At 33.3% G+C, this 22245-nt stretch overlaps 1 protein-coding gene across 1 annotated transcript; it reads right to left on the reverse strand.

The window, feature by feature from the left end:
* Positions 1-12193: 12193 nt before the first annotated feature.
* Positions 12194-21770, reverse strand: LOC130950900 (probable linoleate 9S-lipoxygenase 5). Its single transcript, XM_057879500.1, has 9 exons — positions 21475-21770; positions 15899-16191; positions 14777-15017; positions 14311-14649; positions 14149-14234; positions 13958-14065; positions 13591-13883; positions 13253-13516; positions 12194-13174 (listed from the first exon to the last, which is right to left on the reverse strand). The coding sequence occupies exons 1-9, from the start codon at positions 21677-21679 to the stop codon at positions 12421-12423; spliced, it is 2583 nt and encodes an 860-aa protein (XP_057735483.1). The 5' UTR covers positions 21680-21770; the 3' UTR covers positions 12194-12420.
* Between the last annotated feature and the right edge of the window lie 475 nt (positions 21771-22245).

Raw genomic sequence — 22245 nt, forward strand, 5'->3', positions numbered from 1 at the left:
GATCTGAAAAATCATGAAATTGATTCTTGAAGCAAGAAAAAGCAGTGAAAAAGAAGAAGCATTCCAAAAAAAAAAAAGAGTATATAGAAAAAAGAAGGAGCAGTAGAAAAAGCCAATAGCCCTTAAAACCAAAAGGCAAGGGTAAAAAGGATCCAAGGCTTTGAGCATCAATGGATAGGAGGGCCCAAGGAAATAAAATTCAGGCCTAAGCGGCTAAATCAAGCTGTCCCTAACCATGTGCTTGTGTCATGAAGGTCCAAGCAAAAAGCTTGAGACTAAGTGGTTAAAGTCGTGATCCAAAGCAAAAGAGTGTGCTTAAGAGCTCTGGACACCACTAATTAGGGACTCTAGCAAAGCTAAGTCACAATCTGAAAAGGTTCACCCAGTTATGTGTCTGTGGCATTTATGTATCTGGTGGTAATACTGGAAAACAAAGTGCTTAGGGCCACGGCCAAGACTCATAAGTAGCTGTGTTCAAGAATCAACATGCTTAACTAGGAAAGTCAATAACACTATCTGAAATTCCAAGTTCCTAGAGAAGCCAATCATTCTAAACTTCAAAGGAAAAAGTGAGATGCCAAAACTGTTCAGAAGCAAAAAGCTACAAGTCCCGCTCATCTAATTATAATTAATATTCTTTGATATTCTGGAATTTATAGTATATTCTCTTCTTTTTATCCTATTTGATTTTCAGTTGCTTGGGGACAAGCAACAATTTAAGTTTGGTGTTGTGATGAGCGGATAATTTATACGCTTTTTGGCATTGTTTTTAGGTAGTTTTTAGTGAGTTCAAGCTACTTTTAGGGATGTTTTCATTAGTTTTTATGTTAAATTCACATTTTTGGACTTTACTATGAGTTTGTGTGTTTTTCTGTGATTTCAGGTAAATTCTGACTGAAATTGAGGGATTTGAGCAAAACTCTGAAAAAGGCTGACAAAAGGACTGCTGATGCTGTTGGAATCTGACCTCCCTGCACTCGAAATGGATTTTCTGGAGCTACAGAACTCCAATTGGCACGCTCTCAACGGCGTTGGAAAGTAGACATCCAGGGCTTTCCAGAAATATATAATAGTCCATACTTTATTCGGAAATTGATGACGTAACTTGGCGTTGAACGCCAAGTACATGCTGCTGTCTGGAGTTAAACGCCAGAAAAACGTCATGATCCGGAGTTGAACGCCCAAAACACGTCATAACTCGGAGTTCAACTCCAAGAGAAGCCTCAGCTCGTGGATTGATCAAGCTCAGCCCAAAGCATACACCAAGTGGGCCCCGGAAGTGGATTTTTGCATCAATTACTTACTCATGTAAACCCTAGGAGCTAGTTTATTATAAATAGGATGATTTACTAATGTATTAGACATCTTTGGTCTCAGTTTTATTTTATTCTTCATCCTAAGAGGCTATTGATCACGTTTTAGGGGACTGGCCATTCGGCCATGCCTGAACCTTTTACTTATGTATTTTCAACGGTGGAGTTTCTGCACACCATAGATTAAGGGTGTGGAGCTCTGCTGTACCTCAAGTATTAATGCAATTCTATTTTCTTTTATTCAAATCTCTCTTATTCTTATTCCAAGATATTCATTTGTACCCAAGAACATGATGAATGTGATGAGTAAATAACTCTCATTATCATTCTCACTTATGAACGCACGTGATTGACAACCACTTCCGTTCTACATGCAACAGAGCTTGAATGTGTATCTCTTAGATTCCCCAACAGAATCTTCGTGGTATAAGCTAGATAGATGGCGGCATTTATGAGGATCCGGAAAGTCTCACCTTGTCTGTGGTATTCCGAGTAGGATCCTGGGAATCCGGAAAGTCTCACCTTGTCTGTGGTATTCCGAGTAGGATTCCGGTAATGAATGACTGTGACGTGCTTCAGACTTGCAAGTGCTGGGCGTGATGACAAACGCAAAAGAATCAAGGGATTCTATTCCAGCAGGCGCGGGAACCAACCAGTGATTAGCCGTGCTGTGACAGAGTGCGTGAGCGTAGTTTTCACTGCGAGGATGGGATGTAGCCATCAACCATGGGTGATGCCTCCAGACGATTAGCCATGCGAGTGACAGCCGCAGAGGACCATTTTCCTGAGAGGATTGAAAGTAGCCACCGCTGATGGTGAACCCCTATACACAGCTTGCCATGGAAAGGAGTAAGAAGGATTGAGTTGAAGCAATAGGAGAGCAGGCGTCCTTGAGCCATACAGCATCTCCATGCGCTTATCTGAAATTCCCACCAATGAGGCTGCATAAGTATCCCTTTTATTATTTCTTTTCTTTTTATTATTTGATTTTCTAAATTCCATAATTTTATCTGCCTGACTGAGATTTACAAGGTGACCATAGCTTGCTTCATACCAACAATCTCTGTGGGATCGACCCTTACTCACGTAAGGTTTATTACTTGGACGACCCAGTACACTTGCTGGTTAGTTGAACGGAGTTGTGAATTCAACCAGTGCCATAAGAAGCTTTCATCTCAAAATAGTTAGAACATGGATCACAATTTCGTCCACCACTTATCACTTAATCTGAGGATACAATCAATAATGGCAACAAAATAATCCAATGTATATACATGCTTATCTAAGATTCAGCAGCACAAGTATAAGCACAATAACAAAAAATCGTAAGTATCCATGAACTTCAAATGGCTTAAAGTCAAACAAGTTCAGTTCACAAACACAAGTCAATTCACAAACACAAGACTATTTATAAATAATATCCAATAATCTCAGTAACCCTTATGTCTTATCAAGCCTCATATATTCATTTTTCTCCCCCTTTTGTCATCAAGGTGAAAAAAATAAAACAAAAACAAAACCTGAAAAATAGTGTGTTATAGACATGTAAAAACTAAATGTTGTGTCTTGAAATATATATAAAAATTCAAAAGAGATATAAAGATCATATTTCAAGCAGCAACACCATAGTTATGAAAACGTAGTACTACCAATACAAAAATATTATTAAATAAAGAAAAATTTACGATGTGCAATGACCAATTCTTAGTAAAAACTCATATGGACCAAAAAGAGAATTTCAAAGAAAAAAAACACAAGTAACCACATGTGTAATAAGATTCAAGTATGGTCCATGTTCTTTTCTACACTTCAAAAATCAGATCACTCATTTCTTTATCCAACAAATGTCTCTTTGACCTGCAAAACAAAATTCTCAAACAAGAAATTAGCACAATCAAAATAAAGAATCATAAATCAAAATTCCTAAACTTGTTCTTAATTTACAAAACCTATCTTCAGCCAGAGGTTTAGTAAATATATCAGCCAATTGATCCTCTGATTTCACGAATTGAATGCTTATATTTTCTTTTTGAACATGTTGCCTAATTGAGTGAAATCTTACTTCAATGTGTTTTGTTCTAGAGTGTAAAATAGAATTTTTAGAAATATTAATGGCACTCATGTTATCACAAAACAAGGAAATATTATCAGCATTCAATTTATAATCAGCTAGTTGTGTTTTCAACCACAACAATTGGGAACAACAAGAGGATGCAGCAATATATTCGGCTTCTGTAGTGGAGAGAGCCACTGTTGATTGCTTCTTGCTTGACCATACATTTAATGAATTGCCCAGAAAACAACATATACCAGAAGTACTTCTCCGATCCGCTCTATCACCAGCAAAATCTGCATGACAGTATCCAACTATAGAAAATTTATTAGACCTAGGATACCATAAACCATAGTTAGATGTGCCATGTACATATCCAATGAATCTTTTAACAGCAGAAAGATGTGATTCTTTTGGTTGTAATTGGAATCTTGAACACATTCTAATACTCTGTGCAATATCGGGTCTAGAGGATGTTAAGTACAAAAGAGAACCAATCATTCTTCTATACCTAGTCTCATCAACATCTTTCTGAGATTCACCCTTGTCTAACTTTGAGTTAGGGTGCATGGGTGTTCCCATGGGTTTGGCATTTTTGATACCAAACTTATTAACTAATTCCTTGGCATACTTATCTTGATGAATAAAAATTTCATTTTAGTTTGTTTAATTTGTAGCCCAAAGAAAAAATTAAGTTCGCCCATCATACTCATGTCAAATTCACTTGTCATAAGTTTTTCAAATTCAGTACAAAGGGCTTCATTTTCTGATCCAAAGATAATGTCATAAACATAAATTTGGACTAGAATGAAGAAATTATTAGAGTTCTTAATGAATAAAGTAGTGTCAGTGGTGCCTCTTTGAAATCTATTTTTCAAAAGAAAAGAACTAAGTCTTTCATACCAAGCTCTAGGAGCTTCTTTTAAACCATAAAGAGCCTTTGAAAATTTGAAAGTTGAAAACATAATTTGGAAGCTCTTTATTTTCAAAATCAGGTGGCTATGTCACATACATTTCTCTATCAATTACTCTATTCAAAAATGCATTTCACATCTATTTGAAATAGTTTAAAGCCACAATGGGCAGCATATGCTAGAAGGAGCCTTATAACTTCCATTTGGGCCACAAGAGAAAAGGATTCATTAAAATTTGTTCCTTCTTCTTGATCATATCCTTATGCCACCAATCTTGCTTTGTTTCTAGCTATGCTTCCATCTTTACCCAACTTGTTCTTGAATATCCACTTGGTGGCAGTCACTTTCTTTCCATTTGGTTTTAGAACAAGTGTGCAAACTTGATTCTTTTCAAATTTTCGAAGCTCCTCCTCCATAGCCTTTACCCATGAGGGGTTATCAAGTGCTTCCTTGATATTTTGTGGCTTAATTTGGGATAGAAAAGCTAGGTTTGATTCTTCTATTGCCTTTCTAGTGGAAGACTGAGTTTTGACACCTTAGAGACATCCCTTATGACAAATTCTTCTGGATAATTCTTTAAGAATCTCCACTCACAAAGTTTAGAGGACTTAGGAACAGATTCGGTCAAGGTGGGATCCATAGAGCTAGTGTTCCCAATGATTTTTCCTATTTCAGGAGACAAAATAGAACTGTCTCTTGCAGAATCTTCTGCAGTAGCAGTTTCAACTTCGGGTTGCCCAGAATTTTCTTTTTCTTGATTTTGGGCTTCTCTTCTGTTACTTTCAACTTGAGTTCCTATATCACAATCTTCCAAAATACCTTGAACCATATTACTATCACAAAAAGTAACGTGTTTGGACTCCTCAATGATTCTAGCATCTTGATGATAAACTTTATATGCTTTGCTACTTTGCAGTATCCTACAAACAAACATTCATATGCTTTGGGATCAAATTTTCTTAAGTTTTCTTGATTGTTTAGAACAAAATATTTGCATACAAAGATACGAAGATAATCCAGATTTGGTGGGATTCCTTTTCTAAGTCCATAAAGGGGTTTTCTTTAAAAATTTTCTTATGATTGTTCGGTTTAAAATATGGCAAGCCGTATTAACCGCTTTAGCCCATAGGAATTCAGGAACATTACTTTCACATAATATGGTCCTAGCCATCTCTTGAATGCTTCTATTTCTTCTTTCAACAACACCATTTTGTTGTGGTGTTCTTGGACAAGAGAAGTTTTGTAATATTCCAAATTCCTCACAAAAGGATTCAAAATGTTGATTTTCAAACTATTTACCATGATCACTTCTAATAGGAGCAATCTTTAAATCCCTTTCATTTTGAATTCTTTTGCCAAAAAAATCTCAAAAGCCGAAAAGGCATAATTTTTATGTGCAAGGAACAAAACCCAACCAAATCTTGTGTAATCATCCACAATTACCAAACCATATAATTTACCACCAAAACTTTGAGTTCTTGTTGGATCAAAGAGATCAATATGTAGCAACTCAAGTGGTCTTTTAGTAGAAATGTCTTTTTTTTATTTAAATGAACTCTTTGTTTGTTTTTTCATTTGACATGCATCATGAATAATATATTTGTCAAATTTTATCAAGGGAAGACTTCTCACTGAACCCTTTTTAACAAGCTTGTTTATTTGAAATATACTAGCATGGCCTAATTTTTTTTGTGCCATAGCCGTTTTTCATATTCTTTAAAATGAAAACAAGCTACATTTTGATTCTTTAATTTATCAAGAGTGAGTTCATACACATTATCACACCGTTTAGCTACAAACAACACTTCATTTGATTTTTCACACACAACTTGGCATTCTAATTTTTTGAAAATAACTAAATAACCAAGATCACACAATTGACTTATGCTCAAAAGATTGTGTTTCAGTCTATCAACTAAGAAAATATTATCAATGAAGGTAGAGAGATTTTTACCCACTTTTTCAATTGCAATTATTTTTCCTTTGCCGTCATCCCCAAAGGTCACAAAGCCACCATCATAGTTGTTGAGATTGACAAAGAAGGTAGACTTCCCCGTCATGTGCCTAGAACATCCACTGTATATCAAAGTACCATAGATCTTTCTTCCTCTTGGATGCTAGGCAAACCTGCAATCATTTTGAAGTGGCCTTAGGTATCCAAACATGTTTGGATCCTTTGAAGTTAATCCATCTTGATTGCCCAAGTTTATTAAAGTCACAAATAATTTTGTATGTTTTATTTTCCACAATTCTTTTGTTAATAAAACATTGAGGGGAAGAATGATTATTTTTATTGCAATCAGAACACTGATTTTTTATTGCATGATGATGAAAGTAATTGATATTATGATGCTGAAATTGATTTATATGGTGCTAAAAGTGATTAAAAGTTTAAAATTTTCTGGTTTTTGAGTAAGGTGCATTTCTTTTGGAAAATTGATTTTTAGCAACTGCATCTGTTTTTGCAACATATCCCAAACCAGAATTATTTAAAATAGATTTGGTTCTTGAATATGAGGCACTTTTGTTAAAGTGTAGTTTTTCAAAAACAACCTCATTGTTAGTGAAATAACCAAGACCCAAATTTTTGGACAATGATTTGGTCTTTGAAGATGATGCATTTTTATCAAAAAATAGTTTTTCAAAACTAGAATCAGTTTTAGTTGAGTAACCCAAACTGGAAATTTCAAATGAGGGTTTTCTTCGAGTTTGATACTTCGGTATTAGTGAATGAATTTTCAAATAATGGTCTTTGATTAGCAAGTAATTTGTCCAAATTACTAGAACTGTGTGCAAATTTGGCTAAATCATTATTCAACCCTTTAATCATTTCATTTAATCTTTTATTTTCTGCAATCAGTTCTTTTGAAGTGTCAACTGTGTGCTTTCCTTTGAATTTTTCAATTTCAGATTTTAAAGATATATTTTCTTCAACAAGATCAAAAGCACATTCGGTCTCCTTCACTTTTTCTTTCAAAAATTCATTTTCAGCTTTCAATCCTTTATTTTCAGATTTGCATTTGTTGTATTTTTTCAGCAATTTTTCAGAATGGTGAGTGAGATCATCAACAATAACATGTAATTCTTCAAGAGATAAGTCATAGTAATTTATCTCTTCTAGTTGATCATCACCAGCCATGAAACAAACTTGAGCTTCATATTCGGAGTCCTCATCCTCATCCAAATCTTTCTCTAGATCCTCCCAAGATGCCATGAGCACTCTCTTCTTTTCTTTCTTCGCCTTGTCCTCTTTCTTGAGTTTTGGACAGTTAAACTTGAAGTGTCTTATGGCAAATGATCTTGTTGAGATCTTTCTTTTGCTCCTTTAAACTTGATCCCTTGTATTTGCCTTTGCTCCTCATTAGCCTTCTTAGTCTCCTAGCAAAAAAGACAAGTTTATCATCTGAAAAATTGCCACTTGAATCACTCTCCCTAGACTCAACCTTTGATTTTAGGGTCACTCTTTTTTTTCTTTGTATCTTGGCTGGTATGTGTGGCTTCATATGCTAAGAGTTTCCATCTCAACTCATAGTAGGTTAAAGGACTCAGGTTGTTGCTCTCGGTTAGGACAGTGACTTTTGTTTCCCACTCTTTTGTAAGGCTTCTAAGAACTTTTCTCACTAGAGTTTGTTCCGTATGTGTCAAGCCCATAGCATCAAGGCTGTTAATGATGATTGAGAATCTCTCAAACATCTCATCAATGCTTTCTCCATCCTTCATGGTGAACATCTCATATTCTTTTTGCAGCATATCAATCCTTGTTTCTTTGACTTGTTTGGTGCCCTCGTGTGTAACTTGAAATTTCTCCCAGATTTCTTTTGCCGTCTTGCATCTAGATACCTTTCGGTATTCCTCGACACTGATAGCACAGTGTAGCAAGTTTATTGCTTTAGCATTCAGCTTCACCTTCTTTTTTTTATCATCATTCCATTCGGTTTCCTCCTTTGGAGTCACCACTCCATCAGCACTTTTCTTCGTAGGGATTTTAGGACCATTCACCACTATCTTCCATATGTTGTAGTCAATTGATTAAATGAAGATCCGCATCCTTTCTTTCCAGTAAGCATAGTTCTTTCCATTGAATAAGGGAGGCCTGTTATTTAACTGACCCTCTCTTAGAGTGTAGGCCACAGTGGTTGCACCCATGTTGTTTGCCATTTGACATTTTCTCCAAGCTGCGAAGCTAGATTCTTGAGACCTAGCTCTTGATACCAATTGAAGGCACTTGATGACCTAGAGAGGGGGAGTTGAATCTATTTCCTTCTTTTAAGTTGATTAATTAACCCTTAAAACCAAGAAATGAAACTTTGCTTCTATTTGTCTCCATGATGGATTATGTAGGAGACAATTTAGTTTTTTCTCATAAATCGCAGTGAGACAAAATAGTGCAGAGAAGAAGAAAATGGCACCAGCATATATCCTAGTTCAGTTGCTTTGTACAATGCAACCTACATCTAGTCTCCACCACAACGTTGGTGGAATTTTCACTATATTTTCAAGTGTTACAAACACCAATTCCCTAGGACTCAACATAATCCTATCTAGGACAAACCAAACTTCAACATAAGCTTGATTTGCCTCGGCAACATCCTAGAATCTCACTATACTAAGTGCTTACCCAACTTAGTAAGGGATACATCAGATACAAGATGCAAAACAGAAATACAATGAAATAGAAATCTAAAATCAACTTTGCCTTTTCTCTCCAAATTTCTCTCTTTGCCTTTTCTCTCTATTTGACTTTTTTTCAAATGCCTCACAATTATGCCCTTTTCACTCAAGAGAAAACAGAAAAAGATAAATATTGAAACAAAATAAAAACTAGTAAACCATGAAGGAGATGATGATCACAGCCTTAAAGCCATCAGATGAACCAACCTCAGAACTCTCTATGATTGTTCTTCATTTTAGCGGTATGTTTCTTTGGTGTAGAAACACAGTCCAAAGCATTAAACTCTTACAGGGAATGCTCTTAATGCAACTCAGATTCTGGTTCTCTCTCCTTACCTTCAAACTAAAGTGATTTTTCTATTTGTATGATCTCTGTCTCAACACTTAATTAGGGATTACTTCACAAAGTCAGCTTCTTCTTTCTTCCATCAGCCCCAAAAATCAGGGATTTGAAAACAGAAACAAGTAATACAACCTCTTTGAAAACATATTTTTCAATGGATTTGATAAATCTAAACCCTTAGATTTGTGTTTTGTCTCAAAAAAACAATTGTAGCTATTGATTCATAGCAGCGGTAGGATGAATCCATCTTCTCTTCGTATGCCCAAAAATGGTATGTGTAAAAGAAGGTAGGTTTCAATTAAGCTATCAACATGCATATAAGTAGAAATAATCTACATTTATCTTCTGATCAAGCTAGAGGAACCCTTTGCTTTTGGATTCATTGATTTGACCTCTTCATTAAGAAGCTTATTCTCCTTTTCTTCTTTGTATATTATTCGAAAGACAAAGCTTGCAATGAAAAACTCTCTTTTTCTTCTCTGTGTTATACTCGAAGGACACTTAGCATCCCAGCTATTGATTTCTTGCTTTTGGAAAAACTACATGGGTAATGTGAAAGAGAAAAAAGAGAACAAAGAGTTGGTTTAGTGGAGAAGGGATTAGTTCAGATGCAAATGGAGTTGCATTGCTTAAGTTAGCTGCCAATTCAAATTGATTGAATGGACTTGGATCTCTTCTTGGGCTTGATATGAATCATGAGCTTGTTTATTTCCTTGGGCCAATTGCTTTCTTTGATCCTTGAAGCATTCTTTTCATCTCTGATGAAAATTTAGTGATGAACAATTATTTTCATGAACTTATGTGCGTGGGCCAACTTCAATTTGGGATTATTTTCATTCTTCTTAGGCCAATGTGATTTAATTAATTTCCTGCAAACTAATCACAAATATAATTGGATTTTCAACCCAAACACCAAATGTTTATCATCATCAATATTATTAATTTTCAAACTCAACACCTTGTCTACCCGTGTGACATCACAGGCGGGTCCAGTGGACTAGCAATTTATCATGTTCCCAAACACGAACAACATGCCTCCTTTTGCTATGCCCCCTGCTAATCCAGCGATAATAGAGCCCGCAGTGGGTGATTCTTCCAGTGCCCCAGCAGTATGCACCTCCACCACCGCCTGTCACCCGGCTAAGGATTTGGCCCTATGACATGCAAGCGTGAGTGCATACAAAATTTTAATCTTACTTTTGTTAATCTTAAGTTTATGTATTTCGATATGTTTGTTAATGTTAGATTTTTCTTCTACTAGGTTTGTCCCAAACCCCAATGCTTGCACACAAGAGATCTTCGACGCAATAAGTCAATGTATGACCACCCGTGGCTGACCTACACACAATCTGAGACTAGAGATCGATGATTTCAGAAGTGGATTGTAAGAACCAATAATGATGAATTAATTAATTGTAATTGAACTGTATTTTATTCCGACTAACTAATGTTGATGAATCACTTTGTGTAGTTGAAATTCATATGGGATGCAGCGCATAATCTCATGATCAGGAAGATCAATGACTACAGGACAGCTAAACGTTTTTAGCAGATGATGAGCACGTTTGTAAGGGGCGCAACCACCTAACGTCGTGGATCCATCTAGCCATCAAGAAGGACTTGGAGGCCAATTTACTCATGATGAGGGGTTCAAGTATCACTGTTTGATGAACGTCGCTAACAGGGCTTCGCCCAGGTTGTCAAAGTATATGGGTGGGTCAACGACCTTCATAAAGACGAAGAGCAGACTGGTAAGAATTTTGTCATTGTGTAATATTTTAGTAGTTTCTTGAATTAGTTATTTAATTTGTTCATTTATTTTATTGGTTGATATATTAATTTGTAGTTTAAATCATTGGACCATGAGGCGACACTAGCGGAGACCTTCAAGTATACCCATATTTTGAAGGCCAACAACGAGAGATTTGTTGACAAGCGGTCAACGACTTATTATGTGAGTTTAAATTAATTCTAAGTTTCAAATTTATTTGGTTTAAAGAAATTTATTTAACTGTTATCCTAATAACGACGTGTGTGACACAGGAGGATTACACGCAGATGTTGGTGGCCGCGACCCAACAATCTCAGCCACCTAGTGGGAACGGAGAAACCAGCTCTGAGACCTCAGTGGTAGATCCTGATAGCATTTGGCCTATGACCGCCTCTGAGTCCCACAAGAATCGCCGCTTGGGGTTGGGATCGTTCTTCTCCAGTGACCTCCGCTCCTCCGCAATGGCGGCTTCCTCTACCTCTGCTTCTGTCACCAGCTCTGCCGATCTTAAAAAGTTGTCGACTTAAAGGAGGAGGTGCAGAAGCTGACACAGGAACTTCACCAGCAAACGAAGCAGAGGTACAACGACCTTCTTGCATGCGTAGAAAGAGTCGTTGCCATAAGCTCGAACTTAATGAAAAAGATGGAACAACTCGATTGGTTGCGAGAGCAGATGGAAGAGTACAACCAGCAGATGCGCGTTGAAAGCAACATGTAAGTTTTTTTCAAAAGCTTGTTTGATTTTACAACAATGTTCTAATATTTAATGGACTCAATAAATACATATATTTTGAAGTCTTTCTTACCTAGAAGGAAGAATATATATTTTTTTTTTCGGTAGTTACCTAGAAGGAAGAATATGTTGAAGAATGATTTGGTGTTTGGATTTAGAAGCCTGGTTGAATAAACTAATACTTGCTCCAGTTTTTCCTTTTCCAATTTATTAAGTACTAAATTAAATAGGTTGTGTAGTAAGAAAGGGCTAAAATGGTAGTTTATGATGATAACAAGATGTGGTAACTGAAAATAAACATAGAAATGAACAGTTAAAGTACTATGGTAAATTAGGAATGGAAGGGTGAGGTAAATGCATCAAATTAAAACTAAAGGGCAGAGGCGACAAAGAAGTGAAGAACAAGCCATGCCAAGCGGCAACCATTGGATCAGATAAATAGAATTAAAAATAACATTGACCAGTTAAACAGGCTACTGCAATTTCTAGAAGGGGACTAAGAGGGAGCACAGCAGACACACCCATTGAAATTGAAAGGATTTGATAATTAAGACACTATCTGATAGATCCATCAAAGTCAAGCAAATAACATAACATAGCTATAAGCCCTCTGGGCACAAGTTTAGATTGAGACACTATTTGGAATCCCTCTTCCAGTTAGTCCACCTTCACTAGAAGGATAAAGCAAAGTGTAGGGCATCTTAACGGGTCCATATCTGTTCCTCAGTTTCTCATCATTGTTCATTCTCTTCATCCCTTCCTCAATATCTTCAATCTTCTTCCCGAACTTGGCAAACGCTTCTAACGCGTCAGCATCCGACGTCCAATTTTCAGTGTCTCTCTGCCCTAAGTACACCTCATCACTAGAATGCCTAGACAAGATTTCCACAAGTGAAATTCCAAGAACAGCTTTGAACTGTGAAGTGAATGTTTTCAGATAAGTCTTATCAGGATTCGCCAACAGTTCATCATACTCCGGCGTTCCTTTTTCCGGCACCAATTTGCTACTTATGGCTGGACGGTTCGGCGGGTAGCCTCCGTACGGATACTGTCCGAAGTTGATGGCGGCATGAAGAGCCGAAGCGGTCCATATAATGATGGTGCATGTTTCAATGAGCTCCTCACGTGTCTGCATCTTTGGCCACCATGGCTCGTCTTTCTTGTCACCATGGCCTTTCTCCCTTATTTCCTTCCACCAAGATTGGAGTTCTGCGTCTTTCTTGATTGACTCGTCGTCCTTGTAGTAAACGTTGCAATAGTCTTCAACCCATGTCTTGATGGCGAACCAGATTTCTAGTCCATCAACTGCAAAAGGGTAATCCTCGATCAATAGCTTAATGCCGTGTGGGCAACTTGAATCTTTAACAGCCACTCCTCTGAAATTAGCAAAGATGCAACATGTTAACACGAAATTCATGGCCATCGAGCAATGTCACCTAATAAAATTATTTTACCTCTTGAGAAGATCTTGAGGTAGTGCTTGCTCCGGGAAAACCCAATCTTTATAAAGCATAGAGGAAAACTCCATGGAATATTTTGATGTAAAAACTGTTACCTCTAGAGCACCACCTGCATTGATGAGGATCTGCCTTCCAAGCGCATTTATATTCATGGTGTCGCGATAGTGAGGATGTAACAGCTTATAAATTGGATGAAGAACACTAAGCTGCCTGTTCGTCGCGATAATAAACGGCTCGATGACTGCATGAGTATGTAGCCTGTGATGCAAGAAACACAACATCAAATAACAAAACACTTTTACTCTAAATTTCTCTGATGGAGTTATTATTACCAATGGCTGATAAGTTGATGATAGCCGGAGTCGACTACTCCGACATAACCTTTGGCGAGTTGCCACAAGGAATTTTCTTCGGGGACAAAAACTTTACTTATGGCACCATGTTGATCTCCCTCGGGATGCGGCAAACTCAGCTCGATGGCGAGGGGCTTTAATGTCCCATTCTTTTGCAAGAAAAGAAGTGTTCTGGAAGCATAAGTCTTTGTAGAAGTGGAGTTTATCCTTCTCAGGTATGGCATTAGTGCATCATGGTGATCCAATATGAATAACTTCCTTTCTCGGATTACCTATTGACTCAATACAAATAAAACATCAGATGGAAGGATTTATTGTGAAAACACAGCATCATTTTAAAAATTACCTCATTAATTGTGTGGCCTTCCAAATTACTTTCAATGTGTTCTTTTGTTATTGTGCTGGTTTGATCACCATAGACTTTTGGGTCTAGCTTGCTTGCTGGTGGGAATTCCTGCAGTTTAAGGATGATTGTTTAATTTAATTATTAACAATTAATCTTAAAATAAAAAGAAAAGATATGAAACATTGGCTTACTTCGAGACGGCGGATCATAACCGGGTTTATTCCGGCCAACATCTCTCTCGCAAATTCTTCGTCTGTTCTCCATGCAAACTTATCCACTGCACCAATATCCCAATCATTCAATAGGAGCAGTTTACACTTTGCAAAATGCATAGTTTTCTATGTTTATAATACCTGCAATCACTTGAGGCAGAGGAAATTTGAGGAACCTTTCACCATCGGTGCGAAAAATTTCCTTGAGCATCTCAAGAGGAACATTATCCCGAATAACCTTAATTACACCCTCAGGCACTTCAAGTCCACCTTCATATAGTTTGAGTACATCTTCAAAGCTGTCAAACTCATTAGGGGTTTTGTCGAATATTGATTCGAATTGCGGTTTGAGAACTTGGACTATAGATTTCAGTGCATATGAGAGAAAATCCGCCAACTTCAAGTGACCAAATCTTTCATCCCTTGGAACATATATGTTTAAGCTCAAAGCAAGATTCAACCTACTCTCATACTTTGGATCTGCCAAGATATCAACCACATACAACATTGATTTTATTCATATCATCCTTGCCACATCAACAAGCATAGAACACAACTGAAAATCTTCCAGAACATTGAACAATCTAGACCTGAATAAAGCACTAACCTGATTTAGCTGGTGCTCTTCCGGTTCTTCCTCTTCGAGGGTATGGATATTCGGTGGACCCTCCAAGAACTGGACGAGCATGTTGTGGACCCTTATCTGGATTTCCCAGGTCATTGTAGACTTCATAATCATAGACTCTGTCCCACTCTTGGAGCTGGCCCTTTCCATCCCCTCTTAAATTCTCTAGTTCTTCTTCTCTATACTTGACCAGTGACATTGGTGTTTCACCTGGAAGGTATGTCTGCAATTCATACAAAGTTATGTAACTTGTATCACACATTTCTAATGATAACTAATTAAATGCAAGGGTAAAGTATTATTTTAGTTCCAATGTTTCAGTTAGGTTTTAATTTGATCTCTAAAGTTTTAAACGTCTCATTTTAGTCTTAAAATGTTTTAAATGGGGTTAATGTTGTTCCCCCATTAAATTTAACACGAACATTAGTATATTGAAGAGTTAATACCGTTCGACTTAAACATATAAATAAAATTAACTCATCAATCGACCACCAATGTAAAATCTTTTTCTTTGATTCTAGAGCGTTAAAAATTGATTGTTAGAATTTGGGGTTTTGTACAAGAAAAACAAAAAGAAAAAGTGTCACAAAAAAGTTTTGATTATATTTTTTTAACACACAAAAATAAGAAGATATGACTTCACTAATAACGTTATTAACGTTCACGTGACTCATTTTATTAACTATTTGTGTCAAGTTTAATAATAAGACAATATTAAACCCATTTATAATTTTTTGAAACAAAAATAGCATGTTTGAAACGTTAGAAATCATATTAGCACTTGACCTAAATTTAAAGATCAAAATAATACTTTTTCCTAAATGAAACAAGCAGGTCATTGCCATGTTTTACAAAACACAAAGGTCTCAAGTGTATTATTATTTAAACCTCAAAACTGAGGTTAGCTCAGTTGGTATGAGATAGTTAGTTAGATTTTTCCTTTCCACTATCTCCGGGTTCAAATCCCCTGATGTACTAAAAAGAAACAATCATCTAAACCTCAAAGAGGATTAATATACATATTTATCATGTGTAAGTTACCCTTAATAACAACTAACGGTATGACTTGAAATACAAGTATGGAGGGTAAGTGTGTAGTTGTACCTTGTTGGAGAAGAAAACGCGGTCGTTTTGATATTTACTAGCAGGGTAAACCCAAGAATTACAAGGAAAGTGAATGACACCATGGGAAGGAACATCTTCAAGTGTGAGGCTTTTAAGGTAAAACTCACTGTGATGGTTGTTCCTAATTAGAAATGCACCTGGTGTTCCTATCTCCTCATTGTCCCAATCAAAAGTAACTGTGAATGCTGCTTCTCCTGCTGTCAATGGTGTGAATGTGGTGATCCAATCTTCCAAGTATGCAGCCTTACCTACCTTCCCCTTCAACCCATTTCCTATACAATCACAAAAACATTCAGATTAAAATTTTAATCTGACGTAAAAATATTTTACAATTACTTAATCTAGATTGTCACGTTATCTAGATCCCACCACCATTTGCAAGTTTAAGATATAAGATAAGGAGACAAGAACATTTCCATGTTTCGAAGTCCGCTTCTAAACTTTTGGACCTTTGACTACAAGATTTTATGATATGGAATTTGACTTAAAACATGTCACAAATGAATTTTTAAATAGGAACAACAAAATATCAATCAAGATAAATAAAATTACAAATTGTTCAAAGTGCTTCCTCATCTATATAATGCAAAGCACCAAATTACACTCTCATCACACATTGAAAGTGGTGACTTGGAAAACCAACAGAATAGCAAACAACCAAATATCTATACAAAATAATTAGTGGTATATATATATATATTACATTAATTTTAATAAAACTTTTTAAAATATTGTAGTCACTATGATCTCCATAGTATATACAGCATAACAAGCACCTACTAACTGTGAATATACAGATTTTTTTTAATTTAAATTAATAAAATAAAATGTAATATACTGAAATGTATAATATGTAGACAAATTATGATTTTAAATACACATTACACATTTTGGATACACAGACCAAAAAATTATTATTCAAATTTTATTCAAATAATTTAAAATTTTAAAATATAAATTTTTTAGTTTAAAATTTAGATGAATATAATTTAAATTAGCCATTTAATTGAATTTAATATAAATAAATCTACTCATATTATTGTACGTATATTTAAAAATTTTTAAAAATTAATTAGGTAGTATTTTTTATTAATTATATGAGTACAGTAATACGAATATATTTATTTGTATTGAATTAAATTAAGTTACTAATTTTAGTTATATTTATCTAAATTTAAAATTAAAAATTTTATAATTTTAAAATTTTAAATTATTTAAATAAGTATGCACATATCCCAAATATATTGGTTAAGATTTTTATGTCACCATATTTCAGGTTCAATCGTGTTCTTCTTTAGCTGTGTTATATTTTAGAATTTGGATCTTTTAAATTTTGAATTATTATTTTATAGAGTAAAGTATGATCTCTTACTCTTGAATGATTTTTCTTTTATATTTTCTCTTCGTTCCACATATAAAATAAATAGTGAAAGATCACACCTTTCTCTCTAAGATAAAATTTAAAATTTAAAAGATTAAAATCCCATATTTTGGGTACACAATTCTCCATTTGTGTATTTAATGGTTTTTGGGTCTATGTACCTGACATGTATGATGATAATATAAATACATAAATATAGTCAATAATATGTATATTGATAAATTTATTTACAAATAAAAAATCCGTGAATATATCCTAGCATTATGTAATAATTTCTTCAACACCCAGCATGTTAAAATGATTTCAATGAACATAAATAAATAAATAAATAATAAAATATCATGAAAGGCAAAAATAAGTAGACAAGCACATGGTTCCATCCATATAAAGATAGCACCGACGCCCCACTAATGATGCTACTTTATATTTTTCTATTTCTTCCTTTATTTTTCCCATTAATTCCCAAGTTTTCTCATTATAACACATAAGCATTGTTATATATTGGGTACAATTTAAAGTCATTTTTAATGGTCTTTTATTTTGCTATATTTCTAATAAAATGACATAAATATTGAGTTGAGTTAATAATAAAACTAAGCAGCTACGCATTTAATAAACTTTTCGATTAAATATATCCAGTTAGTTCCTAAAAAAATTTTAAATTGAATATTTTAATCTCTCGAAACAAATTGGTCTATTTGTTAGGGGATTAATTTATTTATTTTATAATAATATTTATTAAGAATCTAATTGTCTTATAATAAGATTTGTTAAAAAATTTCTATTTAACACACATATTAAACATTTTATTGTAAGTAATAGAAAAATTAAACCATTTGAAAAAAATAGTTTTTAAAATAATAAAATATCTAATTTAAAATTCGTTAGAAATTAATTTGAGGATATACTCTTTTCTTCCCCCTTATTGTTTGGGTACATTCTTTGTCACTACCACAACTACACGATCTGTGACTGTTATTCTGATTTCATTATATAGATGACTCAACCTAGATATTTTCATTTAAGAATTACAAACGACAATCTATCATTATCAAAGCACTAAAAAAAATCCATCTGAGCGAGCATCTATTTCACGGACCAAAATTTCTCCACAAATTTCCAGTTTCATAAGAATTGAATGAGTCGCAGTTATATTAACAAAAAAGATTTGCTAAGATACTTGTTAAAAAATAATTATTGAAAAGTATCATGTCTTCAATATATTTAAAGTAGTTTAAAACAAAACCGATAATTATAAACTTAAAAAGATGTCATTGTCATGTGAATATAATTTAATTTATAATTTTTTTCTTTATCAATTTGTCAAACACTTTTAGAAACAAAATATAATAGGAAGTTGTGAAGTATCAAAACAAGGACAATTTTAGCATTTTTATATTTCATAGTTCACACCAATAAAATTGACAGGGCATGACCAATTCTAATTTTGTTTTCATACTCACTGGGAATTAGCAAAATGTGAAAGTGTTAACTCTTAGCTTATTTGACATTAAATTGTATGGGGTATGCATATTTATTATAAGATTTATTGTACGCACTATTCAAACATAATATGATGAGAACTTATGTATATTTATTTTAAATTGGTTTAATTATTCTGTTGGTCTTTATAGTTTTGCAAAATTTTCAATTAGGTCCCTATATTTTTTTCCTTTTTAATTGAGTCCTTGCACCAAATTTTTTTTAATTGGGTCCTTACACTTTTTTTTCCTTTTATTTAGGTCTTTATATCAATTTTTTTTTTAATTGGGTGCCTATAAAATTAAGCCAATTATTATTAAGAAAGACTTAATTGAAAAAAAAATTAGTGTAGGAACTTAATTAAAAAGAAAAAAAATATAGGGACCTAATTGAAAATTTTACGAAATTATAGAAACCAAAAGAATAATTAAACCTTTTAAATTCTATAAAGGCAAAACAAAAAATTATATATTATCCATTAATATTAATGAAGAGGAGGGGGTTTAATTAATTTGATATGCAATTTTTCAATACCAAAATATTTCTCTATCTAATTTTTCTATCTAATAACTTTTATACTGTAAACAACAAAAAAGAACTAGTCACTAACTAAACCACTACCGATTATATAATTAATTTTCACAATAAAATCTAATAATTTATTTATAGAAAAATAACATTTAAATAAAAAGTAAATTAACAAGCATGTATATAAAGTTATAAACTTACTACTATCACTTGATCACTTAAGAATTTAAAAGTTTTTAATCAACACAAACAAGTGATTAGATGATAAATTTGTCAAAATGAATAACAGAAAGAAAATTCTTACATTTTTCAATTCTTTTTACCATGAATAGTTATTTTGACCATTAAATTTGAAAAACGAAGAGAAAGAAATAATAAAAGAGAAGAGAATGAAAATAGATAAAAAGAATAAGGAAAAGAAACATCTCCTCCATATAGGAAATAAGAAATTCCTATAATATAAATACCTTTCTACAATTGCATAAAAAATAAAATTCTTTATCATATTTACCAAAATAATACATTGATGTTGTTTTTATAAAACCATGGGCTGAATAACTAAAGGAACCTGTTGTATGTTGAGCATTATTCTCACAAGAAGTGTTGACTCACATTATTTTTAGTTTCATCATTGAACGAGTAGTACAATGAAGACGAATTGAAAGATTTCTTCAAAATAAAAAAATTGAGAAAGAAGACGACACTTTAATTTTGTTTTATTTATTTATGATCAGTTATGATATGTCACTTGATCAGCACGCAAGATCCAAAAGATAAAATAAAACTAATTATTCAAATAGATTATTAAACTACAGTGTCAATCATCGGAATATCACAAATTCCAATACCAAACAGCAGTATTTGAACTTGGACTAGATATAAAGTGCTAAGAAATATAAGATCTCATAAGATCAATAATTGCTAAAAATGTATATTCAACTACTTGGAACTTTAGACAGTGTTTACCAAGAAATTGAATTTTTTTCTTTTATTATTATATCCAAAAAGCCTGACAATTCATGTTTAAATGTTTTTTCACCAAAGTTGGTGCATGGCCTAAAAGTAATCGAATTCATCTTGAAACCAATGAAACCAATTTTATATTAAAAAAATGAATTAAATGTGAGGTGTAGTACAATTACATTTTTAAAGAATGATGAATTATGTTCATGATTATTTTAAAAGTACCTATAACATAAAGAAAAAAATTGTTAAAGAATATAAAAGTTTAAGCCCCCTGTTATACAGTAAAATTTTTCTTAAGACACCAATTAACTAAATAACAACAAAACTAAAGAAAGCAGTTACTACAATGGAAAAAGCTGTAGTGAACAGAGCGAAATCATTATCGAACATTTGAAGTAATAATTAACAAACACCCAAGACATAAAAGAAGAACGGAGAAAAGTTATACAATCCTTTTTTTTAATGAAAAAAAAAAGAAAGAAAATGATTGATAAGGAATGTAAAGAAGAGAAGTATTTATTGCAGGCGTCCACATTTTCTCAAAAAATGTTTGATGAAAGCATAGGGTGTTTATGTTAGGATGATTATAGTAATTATGACATCTTAAAAAGTTTCTTGGAATTATAATAACGTTTATGTTACTAAAATATAAAAAATATAATTTTAATTTTAAAATATTTGCATAATTACTGTAACTAATATAACTATGTAATTACCGTACACTTCCCCTTGATAAAACAGTATACCAAAAACAGAGAATACCAAAAGAATTGATTGGATGCTACTAAAATTTTTAGAATTCTATAACCAAAAAATAAAAAATAGAATTCTTCATTATATATTTAAGTTATAACTATCTAACAATAAAAATAAAAATTTAGATACATTCAATTTCACATAAAATTAATAATTAAAAATTATTAAATAAAAATTTAATTAAATTATTTAATAATTTTTTACAATTAATTTTATATAAAGTTGATTACACCCTAATTTAAAAAAAAAAAAGAAAAATTGTTGAGCAAAGTAACTAGCAGATAGGTGATCCAAAATAACATTAAATTAGATAAACCTCGTATCATATTAGAATTAAGATTAAATGAGTTTAATTAAATCCAAAAGTCAGTTCAAGCGGTAACTCTGGAATAATTTCTTGAAGAATCTTTAGCAGAAAAAAGAAGGAAGGAAGAGAACTGACCATGATTATCAGCGTTGACGGCACTTATGAGTTGGAGAGAGACTCGTTTTCCGAGAAACTCATGAAGGCGATCGAGGAGGGAAGCACTGAAATCGTTGAAGTCCAACACGTTCTTTTTCATGAGCACCACCGTCCCTTTCACTGTCTGGCGGTGGTTCTGCTTGTCGCCTCCGCCAGTGACAGCGTCGATGATGTTCTTAAACATGTTTCAGAGAGAAAACAGAAACCTTGGCAGTTTAGAATGAAGTGTGAGAGCTTATTTTTGTTAGTGTGTGGTGTGAAGGAGTAACATGACATTATTGTGCCATTTATAGACACAACCGACTCACTCTGTTACTGTTTGCTAGCTAGGACAACAGTTATTTTGAACGAAAGGATTTATGAATATCTTTTGCCACGTTGGAAATAATAGTTTTGTCAATGTTTTCATGTGTGTCATACAAACCCTTAAATAATTTTGTCCAAACATAAATAATTCAAATGATGCAAATGTAATCACTTTTATCCACTTTAACACGGCTTGTTTTTTTTTTTTTTAACTATTCTCTATCATCAATCATTTGAAAAACCAAATCACTTGATTGTTTAAATAAATATTAAAAATGTAAATTTTATTTATATAATAATTTAATAATAAATTTTTAAATAAAATTTTAATTTATAATAAATTAATTTTTAAAAAATATTATAAAAAGATGATCGCCAAAAAAAATTGAAGTTAAAATTTTTATATTATAAAATTTAAATTGAATGAAATATAAACAAATCTAA

Source organism: Arachis stenosperma, chromosome 9, assembly GCF_014773155.1.
Source record: "Arachis stenosperma cultivar V10309 chromosome 9, arast.V10309.gnm1.PFL2, whole genome shotgun sequence".
Lineage (NCBI taxonomy): Eukaryota > Viridiplantae > Streptophyta > Magnoliopsida > Fabales > Fabaceae > Arachis > Arachis stenosperma.

Coding starts and splice junctions, on each gene's coding strand:
- LOC130950900 (XM_057879500.1), bottom strand. CDS start 21,679: ATGTTTAAGAACATCATCGACGCTGTCACTGGCGGAGGCGACAAGCAG. Junction 16,192..21,474: donor CGTCAACGCTGATAATCATG/GTCAGTTCTCTT, acceptor GTGATTGTATAG/GAAATGGGTTGAAGGGGAAG. Junction 13,517..13,590: donor CATCAACTTATCAGCCATTG/GTAATAATAACT, acceptor CTTGCATCACAG/GCTACATACTCATGCAGTCA.